At 48.6% G+C, this 10,339-nt stretch overlaps 1 protein-coding gene across 3 annotated transcripts in view; it reads right to left on the bottom strand.

The window, feature by feature from the left end:
• Rasgef1c (RasGEF domain family member 1C) overlaps nt 1-10,339 on the bottom strand; it is a 72,036-nt gene that overhangs the window by 22,727 nt on the left and 38,970 nt on the right. For all 3 annotated transcript variants that reach the window (XM_021213058.2, XM_021213057.1, XM_029546075.1), the window contains exons 2-3: nt 362-544; nt 94-216 (exon numbers count right to left, since the gene is read on the bottom strand). In XM_021213058.2, coding sequence (XP_021068717.1) covers nt 94-216; nt 362-538 — 300 coding nt within the window. In that variant the 5' untranslated portion in view covers nt 539-544. The remainder of the gene's footprint in view (nt 1-93; nt 217-361; nt 545-10,339) is intronic.

The raw sequence follows: 10,339 nt of genomic DNA, 5'->3' as shown, positions 1-10,339 counted from the left end.
AAAGAAAAGAAAAAAAAAGAAAAAGCTGACGCTGTGAGGTCAGACCCAGGGGATACCGATGCATGCAGAGCCGCGGCCTGCCCAGGTCCTCACCTTGTCCAGCACTGGCTTGTCCAGCTGTTGCTGCTCTATGCACAGGTGACACACCCGAGCCAGGAGCTCTCGGGGCTCGATGAAGAGACGAGAACTCAGCAGGAAGGTGAAGATGTAGGCTTTCTGGTGAGGATACCACACAAACTCATCAGCGCACTGAGGATGTGTTGCCAGCCTGACCCGACTCCCCAGGCACGAGGCCATTCCCAGCCCTGTCACCTGTGCCGCTCTCCTGCCCCTTCCCCGTGCCAGGCGGCGGCTCACCCACCTCGGGATAGTAATCGGCTGTGGGCACGAGGTGTTGGATCAGGGTGTCCAGAGAGGCTGAGGATGGAGCTCCGTCCAGGAGGGGCTGGCCGGCCTGCTCTCCTTCTGTGGATTCCGTGGGAGGCGGGCTGAGGCTGCCTGGGGTGACCATGTCGGAGGCAGTCAGTGTCCGGGGCATGCCTGCCTGCAATGGCAAGAAACAGGGGTAACTGAGCTGGGGTCCACTGATTCTCTGGGTTCCAGGCTGGAGAACTGTGCCTCTCACTTTCCACACTTGTGTTCAGTGAGAGGCTGCCAGTGTCCCCCACTTCACAGCCCAACACCCATTCTCCATTTTTTTATAGCCTCCCCAATTCTTCCCCCAGGAATAATCTCTTCTTTACTGTTTCTCCGGAACCATCTCTCCCGGGAAAACACATCCTTAATAGTTGGTTATCCCTCCACTTCTCTCTATCTTTATAATTCAGACTGGCCTGCAAGTCACAGCAATCCCCCTGTTTCAGAGTCTTCCACTGTCTGCACTGTAGAGGTGAGCTACCAAGGGCAGGAAAAGTTGTTTGTCCAAGTCCTTAATAGCCACCATCTTGCCCCAGCTACGGGCCACAAAAACAGGCTCAGGATTGAACCTGATCCATATTAGGGGTTCAGGAACAATCCCAGAGCTTCCTTGACACTTGGAAGCTATTGTTCCCCTGAGGTCCCATTGACTAGACCTTGGGGAATGTAAACTCGACCTTGCTGAGTTCATCTCAGCATTGTGAGGAGCTAGGAAGCAGGCACACTCCTTTTGGAGGGGGAGGGCTGGGGCTGACCGCCTGTGCACACTACCTGTGGCCTCTATGGCTGAGCTAACATCCCAGCCCGCTTTGCTATTTTCATTTCGATACAGGGTCTTGCTAAGTTGCCCAAGTTGGCTTTGTATGTTTTCTGTAGTCTAGGCAGGCCTTGAACTGATGGTCCTCACGCATTAGCCTACAGAGTAGCTCCAAATTCACATCTGACCCCTAGTGGGCATCAGTGGATTGTCATTGTGAGCCCTGTTGTAGGCCTGGGGGCTTCTGGTGTTGTCGCTAAGGACCCTCTATGGGCATTTCAGGGTTCTCCCCATGTAAGCCTTCTCTAGACCAATGCTGAGCGCTTCCGTGGCCTGGCCAGCAGAGGGCGAATGCGCATTTTAACAGGGAGCCCGTGCTTCACTCCATTTCTTCCACACATGTCTGCAGGTCTGTGGATGTTGAATGAATTCCGGCCTAGACAGTCAGGTCACCCCACTTTCTCCAACACAGAATCTTATGGGCTCACTCCCTGAAAGACTCTGGCTTTGCCTGCTTTTTCTGCCCCCAGTGACCCTTACCTAGAGACTGAAAGACAGAAGGCCAGAGCCCACTCAGGGATGAGGGGGAACCTCTCCAGAGGGCTGTCTGTCCACAGTCTGTGTTGTGGGAGGTGCTGGGACGGGGTTACAATATTAGCGAGTGCTTGGTCAGTCCGTGTGGATGGCAACCTGGACAGCCCTGACCTTGGTGACAGTCACAGCTTAATTTTACCTCCCTAGCAATCTCCAAAACACTCAATTTTCAGTCCTGAAAACGCAGATTTCACAAACCACCTCTTGTCCATCTGTGTGGGGAAGCCGGTGCAGGTGAAGATGGGGGTGGTGGCGGAGGGGGATCCTGAAGATTTTCAGTGGCGAGGGTGGCCATCTCTAGAGACAGCAGGTGCTAACTCTGTCTCGTGCCTGGGGCTCAGCACCTGGTCCTAACTTCACGTGCCAAAATATGTGCGCTCCAAAATTCTCCTCTCCTGTGTAATGCCTCCCACCGCTTCACTGTGCAGCCCGTCCTGGATTCCAGTCCAATTTTTCTCCCAGATTGGCCAGGTGACACAGAAACCCTGCGTGGGGCAGGACAGTGGTCTGCCAGGTGGTGGGAGAATCACAGAGGGACGCTTCACAAGTCAATCAACGGAACCTCTCAGAACAGCCCAGGCCTGGCTCAGCCCCGGGGCACTTGATGCTGGGTCCTTGGGGGTGGGTGGCTAGATCCCTAAGCTCATGCTACGAGTTGAAGGAGTGTCCTACAGGGGTGACCTGAGAGGGGACAGGCTGCCAAGTAGGAGGGTGGGGAGGTCACCGACCTGAGGACTGAGGGGAGGAATGAACCTGTGGAAAAACAAGCCTGTCACGGGACCAACAAGGGGAAGGCGGGGTGATTGTGAAAAAGTGTGCTTGGGTGGCTGGGACCAGGTGCCTCAGGCCCTAAGTGACAAAGTGGTGGATGAGGGTGAGCGAGCACGGGGTGCAGAACACATGGGGCAAGCGTCCATGTGTGGAGACACACGTCTTTCCACGAAGCACACCGAGGTCCCAGGCCAGACACCCATGTCCTTTCCCATAAGTATGAATGACTCATGGATCAGTCTCTTATCTGTCGCCCTATAGCTTCTCCACACAAATGCTGCCCCGTTCTGGGTTCTTGTCATTAACACTACATCTCAGAAGCGGGTCAGGGTTTGTTTCATCTTTTGCCTAAAATATTTTGTTTTAATTTCTTTTTAAATATTTCTTTATTTATTATATGTAAGTTCACTGTAGCTGTCTTCAGACACCCCAGAAGAGGGCACCAGATCTTATTATGGATGGTCGTGAGCCACCATGTGGTTGCTGGGATTTGAACTCAGGACCTTTGGAAGAGCAGTCAGTGCTCTTAACTGCTGAGCCATCTCTCCAGCCCCTTGTTTTAACTTTTAAGACCGTCTTATTCACTGTTTGTGTGTCCTGGAGTAATTTCTTAAAGTTGGTGGTGAAGCAGCCTAAATGTCCATCAGCGGATGACTACATAAAGACTAGATATATGTAATGAAATATTATTCTACTTTAAAGGAAGAGAAAATTCCAATATGTCTTACAGCATGGAGAAACACTGAGGATGTTGAGTTAGGGGCAGAAACCAGTTACAAAAAAAGACAAAAGCTGGGCTGAGGAGATAGAGCGTGTACTTCTCCTGTAACTCTGGCTGGAAGGAATTCCATGCCCTCTTTTGGTCTCCAGGGGTCCCTGCACTCCCCCCCCCTTTCCCTCCTCCCCTTCCTTCCTCCTCCTTCTCTCCCTCTAACTGTCTGAATTTCTCTCTTGGCCTTTTTGGTGGCATGCGTCAGCAGGCTTCACAAGTGCTATAACAAATTCCTAAGATAGTCAATGTATCAAGATAAACAATTTATTTCAGCTTACTGTTCTCAAACATCTTGTTGGTCAGTGACCGGCTGATCTCATTGCTTTGGGCCAGTGGAGGCACCATGATAGGGCACTTAGTAGAAAAAAAAACAAAACAAAACCAAAAACCCTCACTGGCCTCATAGCTGGTAAGTGAAAGAGATGCAGGACAAGAACTCATCCACCATAGTTCTCTTCGAGGGCATGACTCAGTGATCTGAACAGCTCTCACTGTGTTCTGCCTCTTAAAGGTTCACTTTTCACCAAGCTTTGACGCACCGGCTTCTGGAGGAGCATCAAGACCCGAGCTAGAGTGAGACCATGTCTAAGTTACCTTGATCATCTCTATGATTAAATACCCTGACAGACACAGCTTATGGGAGAAAGGGTTCATTTGGTCATGGGCCGAGAAATCCTGGTGGCTGGAGCTAGAGGCATCCAGTCACTTTGCACCCATAGTGACAAAGCAGATGAGACCTATACGACAGGTCTGGCTGGCATGTCGGGACAACCCTTTGAACACTACTGGGGTGAGGGGATGAGAGGGGTGTTAGTGCTTTTGAACTGTACCAAGATTTGGTTTTGTGTACTAAGCCATTCATATCCTGGTGTCCTTTCATACCAATAAAATCCTTGGAAATACAGTCAAAAACAAAACAAAACAAAACCATCAAAAAACAACAACCAAAAAAACTCTGGAAAGAAAGGCATATATATGCTTTGACTGTGCTATGGCTCCTAACTGAAGTGGCCAGGCCAAGCCAAGCCTGGTTATGGATTTGGTCTAACACTCGTGTTATTTGAGTTCCCAAAATTGCACGATAATCCATATGTAAGACACTGAGGGTCCCTGCCCCCATTTGGTTCTGATTGGTAAATAAAGTTGCAGGTGGATAATGGCTGGGCAGAGAAACAGAGGCGGGACTTTAGGATTCAGGGGCCAGGGGACAGAGGAGAAAGAAGAATCACCATGCAGGGAAACGAATAAGACCCAGGCTTGAGAGCTCCAGAAGAGAGAGCATAGGAATCATGGAAGAGCCGGGGAAGAGTGGCCCCAAACCCAACATCCAATTGGGTCTAGGGTAGCAAAAATGAAATATAGACTTTAGTAAGTAATAACTCAGGAGTATCAGAGGGGAGGCATTAGCAACGTGGAAGTTTGGGAGCGGCCATTGAGCTGTTTAAGGCATAGTAAAACATAAGGCTGCCTGTGTGTCTTTCATTCAGGAACCTAGAACACTGGGGCAGGTATCCAGGAATGAGCACCACCACCAGGGAGATTAGAACTATTAATTAGCTACAGCAACAAAGGCTTAACCCTGCCAAGTCCGCTCTGTGGCTTGTCCTGGCAAGTCCCCTAGCAGAAAAGCTATCGGTCACCTATCGTCCCGTGGATTTCACCGTGTTGAGGCCACTGCTTCCTGGTGTGTTGGGTGTTTTGGTCGTGAACAGTGTTCAACTTTGCCACTTCTTGTTCTGCACTGAGATGACCGTGCATATGTGCATGTGTACATGTGTGTGCATGCTTTCCTGTGAGTGTGCATTGCACTACGTTTCAGTGGAACCACCCTTGCATTCCACCCATAGGTCCCACTTAGCTCTGTCATAGACTTGTGTTTAATGTGCTGCTAAATGTGGTTTGATTGGTTTTTGTTGTTGCTGCTGCTGCTGCTGTTGCTGAGGACTTCTGCAAAGATGTTTCTGAAGAAGTATTGCCCTTGAATTTTCCTTTATTATGGGTGTTGTGTCCGTTAAGCATTCACAAATCCCCAAAGACCGCCAAGGAGTAGATCCTGATGTGACCACATTAGGGTCTTTTTTATTAAATCTTGAGCTCCAGGTCACGGCTGACGCTGATGCAGCAGGACGACGGGAGGGCGAAGCTCCGAGCCCAGTTTTAAGCAAGCATTTATAGAGGAAAGCAAACGAACAAGGGGATTTCTAGACTGGCACACATCTGATTGGGGGAGGGGGCTATTATGGAATTTTGTTGCCCTTTAAAATAATTGGCTGTGCTGGGAGCTTAACTTAACTTCTGCTTTCCCCCTGGTTGGTGGGTGTTAGGCACAGGCTTGTCCGAGGGTAACCTGGAAACTAGTACTGGGGCAGGCTTGTTACTTAACTCAAGTTCGACCTTAGGTTAGCTTCTCTAAGATGGAGTCTGAACCTAAGAGCTGGTCTGGTCTCTCATTAGGGTCTGTGGATCGGACCGAATATTTGTCATGTAGTACGAACTAGGACGCATCTCCCACTTCATTACTGGTAAAAATTTGAAAGGATTTATATTAACTCTTCACACACTTAACAGCGAAGTCTTGCACTTTTTTCTGTTGGTGGCTTCTGATTACTAATGGATCTCTTAACTAGTCTCAGGGCTTCCTCAAATCTTCATTTCTTTGTAATCTGGGTGCCATAGTTTTTGTGTTTCTAGGAATTTCCATTCATTTACCTAGCCTATTCAATTTCTTGGCATATAACTGAGCATGGCATTATGGCCACCCTCTCAGCGTCTGCAGCATTGCTTCTGTTCGGTTGTTCTTTTTCTTCAGGACGTTTGGGAGCTCTTGGAAGAGGTATGAGTCCCAGGTTTCTCTCAGGGCCTGGAGCAAGTCTGTTGTTTGGGCAGGTGTCTGGGGTGGGTGTCTAGGGTCTCAGTCAGATCAGGGCATCGGTAAAGTGGCTAATCTGCTGGGATGCTTCTCCAGGAACAAGGAACAACTTGTGTCCTTAGGGCCTGGAGCCCTGAACACAGGGCTCTTTCCGCGGGTCTAGATAAAGAACTTGTTCTACCTCCTCCAGACAGGTTCTGACCCCCAAGAGGTTTCAGTGAGAAGCAAAGTCTGTTTCTCACATATGAAGGGGAAACTTAAGGGTTCTTTGGAAAGTCGGTTGGATGGTGTTTTGCTGAGACCAACACGGGAAGGAACGTTTAGCTGAAGGTAAAAGACCAAGGCAGACCCATGAAGGAAAGTTTAGTTAAAGCAGACACAGGTAAAAGGATGTTCTGCTAAAACAAGCACGTGAAAAGAGATTCCTTGCTAACAACACGCATGTATTGGTCCTCCTTACACTGCATAGCTGAGCTGCATTTGTTGGGACTGCATAGAGAGAAACACATCAAGGAACGTCTGGTGGTGTGCTGCAGTTTCTTGCCGCTTCTGTGGACTCAGGCTGATGGACAAAGTGATGTCAACTAAGGCAGACACACGTGCTGAGGCAAGACCTGTGGAGGACACGTGACATTTGGACGGTATGAATAGGACTTGACAGACAGTGGCTGAGGCTGAACTTGGCTTGCTTATAGAGCTAGCCGTACAGCCTTTGTGGGCCTCCTGTCTTCGCTGATCTTCACTTCACCTGAGAGAGGCACAGCTGAGAACTTTTGGTGTTCCTGTTGGTCCCTCCTGCTGACTTGAGCCGAGGTTGAGGCCAGACTGTCTACTAGGTAGTGACAGTGATGTCTACTAGGTAGTGACAGTGATGTTCTTTGATTAGACATTCTCTCACCTCACAGTAACAAACGCAGGCCCTAGGTTGTGAATAGACAAGGTCACCCATGGGACACTCGTGGACTTTCCTGCATCCCTGGGCTCCCAACTCCAGACCAAGCTCTTGTCCTTGATCCTGTGAAGTGGGACTTGATAAATGTTGAGTTGAGGACAGATGTGGCTTAAATATTCATCAGGGCACAGAGTCTGGGAGTCAAGGAAGGACCACCCTAACATGAGGAATCCTCAGGATAGTCTGGCCTTCCAGGATTAAAGATGCCCCTGAGCATGGCCTGCTGGATTCAGCTGAGGGAGAGACTTCAGTGTCCAGCCCAGCCTTCCCCTTGCACAGAAGCATTGTGGGTGGCTAGAGGAAGCCACTCTATGTGGACTTTGACCATGCCATGTCATTTCTAGCTTTTCTGATCCTGTCTAGCTAGTTTCTAGGGTCCCTTACCTTGGCAAAAATTGGGATTGAGGCATGTCTCATTTCACCAGAAGGACTCCCGTCTGTTCTCTGTAGCCTGGAGGATGCTGTGGCCTCTCATAGGCCTGAGGCTTCCCCAGGTTGTGAATTCACCTGACTTTATCCACAGGGGGCTGGTGACAGCCCTGTCTGGGAGACTGGTGACAGCCCTGGCTGGGAGATGAGGGATGCTGGGCTGACTTATCTGGGGCTCCAGATGGCCCCCTGCTCCCGCTGACAGACCCTGCTGCTCCCACACTTCTAGAAGCAGCGGCTTTGGAGAGCTCGGAGCACTTGCAGGCAATCTGTTGTTGCAAGTGGAGAGAAAAAGCCTCACAGTAGACTGGTAGCTGAAAATAGAGTTCTCCAAAGAGGGACGAGTCGGCTTCTCCCCGCTCTGTTATCCATCCTCCGTCATGTTGACAATTATTTCCTAACCCTTACTTTGAAGAGCTGTCCCACTTAATGGATCCCCCAAACTATGGCAAAGGGCGGATATTTCTACCCCTCAATGACAATGCTTTTTAAATCTTAGGTTGAGACAGAGTGCCCTACTACGCAGCTCTGGCTATTCTTGAACTCGAAATGTAGACCAGGCTGGACTTGAACTCACAGAGGTCCACTGACCTCTGCTTCATGAATGCTCGGGTTAAAGGTATGCACCACCATACCTGGCTCTAGTCACTGTGCTGCTATTGTTGTTGTTGTTGTTATTAATTTGTATGTCTGGATGTTTACCTGCATTATGTATATGCACCACGTGCCTGGTGCTCATGGAGTCAGTGAGTGTGTCAGATCCCCTGGGACTGGAGTTTCAGCTATCCTGTGGCTCACAACCCCCCCCCTCAGATCCTCTGCAAGAGCTGAGTGCTTTAAAGCTCCCAGCCCCCCACCCCAAGCCCCACCCCGCCATGCTTCTTTGCTTCCAGAAATCACTTCTTTGGACTGGCTGGCACCCAAGTGCATGGAAACTAGAGGAAGGGTAGGGGTGAATGAATCTTGGTTAACAGAAGTATAGCATCCTTTTCCCACTGAGCTGGTGGCCCAGGTTATACAATTGTAGTAACTCACAAGCCTTGTTTGGAGACCATGGAGAAGCGTCCTTTTGATATTTCCCCCCCATCAATAAAACAATTTAAAAAGAAGAGTCTATAAGCATATACATAATTTAAATAAAAACAACTATTATTATAATAAAACAAACATCTGTGACTTCCCAAGCTAATGAAATGAGTGTTACTGATAGTAAAAAGTTTATCCTGCCCTTCTGTCCCGGCCCCACTATCCACTCTAACTTTTGCTGGATAGGCATCTTGACTTCTGTGCTAAGAGTTTCCTGCTTTTATTTCTGATTTCACCTATATATCTATCACTAAGCAATATGCAGTAATATATTGCTTAATTGATGGAGATTTAGGAAATGAATTTATTAATGGCTGAGAAATGTGTCATTAGGTGATTTCATCATTGTGTGAGCACCGGTACATGCTTGTACAAATCTAGACCAGATGGTGCAGCCTATTATGTACCAAGGGTGTGTGTGTGTGTGTGTGTGTGTGTGTGTGTGTATACATATGCCATTGTTCCTAGGACTATGAGGAACACAAAAATATGAGAGTAAACCAAAGACAAGAGAAAATGATTCAATCAAGAGACGTGATAAACACGTAGATATCAAGTTGTGCCCATGTGACATAACATGCTTATTATCAATGGTGATGGCTAGTATGGTTGATCAACAATTAACCACCGAGGAGATGAGCCTTTAAGCATGCCTGTGGGGAGTTATCTTGACTGTATTAATTGAGGTAGCAAGACTTGGATGGAATGCTGGACCTTATAAATGGAGACAGGGGAGTGGGGAGCAGCACCTATTCATTTCTGCCTTCTGACTGTGGATACAAAGTCATTGGCTCATTCAAGCTCCTGCTGCCTTGATTTGCCTGCCAGGATGGACTGTACCTTGAACTGTGGTCTAGAACAAGCCTTTTCTCCCTTATGTTGACCCTGTGGGTATTTTATCACAAAGAAAACAAGAGCAACAAGAACACCACCCAAACCTAAGACAGCAAGCATAACCATTGTTGAGTTCATCATCCTTTTTTTTAAAAAAAAGTATTTATTTATTATATGCAAGTACACTGTAGCTGTCTTCAGACATACCAGAAAAGGGCATCAGATCTCATTACGGGTAGTTGTGAGCCACCATGTGGTTGTTGGGATTTGAACTCAGGACCTTCAGAAGGGCAGTCAGTGCTCTTAACCGCTGAGCCATCTCTCCAGCCCTGAGTTCATCCTTATTAATAGGAGCTGTGTTTTAAACTGGAAATGTCCTGCCCAGGTTTATGTGTTTGAAACTTGGCTCCTCTCCAGTGCTGTTATTTTGGGAGATTGTCAAACCTCTGGGGTGCGAAGCTTAGCTGGAGGAGTGCAATAGATCACTGGGAAGGTTGTGGCCACCACTGCTTCCTGGTCTGGTCACCCACGTGAGGTCACAGCTCCTGTTGCCATGGCCAGGAGCCATGCTGCTAGCCTTCCTTGCCATGCTAAACTAGAGCACGCTGGTGCTGTGAGTCAAGATGAAATCGCTCTTTCCTTGTGTGTTTGTCATAGCAACCAGAAAAGTGGCTAATACAGAAAACCAGAGCCAGAAAGTCAAACCGTTGCCATGATGAATGGGACATGAGCTCCACAGGCCTTTGCAAATGGCGCAGGGGAAGAGAGCGGAAGAGCTTAGAGACATGACGGGGAGAAGCGCTAGAGAGCTCAACGGGCCATTTGGGTAGGAGTTTGGATAGAAATGCTGACAGAAAT

This window comes from Mus pahari, chromosome 14, assembly GCF_900095145.1.
Source record: "Mus pahari chromosome 14, PAHARI_EIJ_v1.1, whole genome shotgun sequence".
Lineage (NCBI taxonomy): Eukaryota > Metazoa > Chordata > Mammalia > Rodentia > Muridae > Mus > Mus pahari.
The sequence above is the reverse complement of the archived record's forward strand: the minus strand, read 5'-3'. Positions and strand labels throughout refer to the sequence as shown.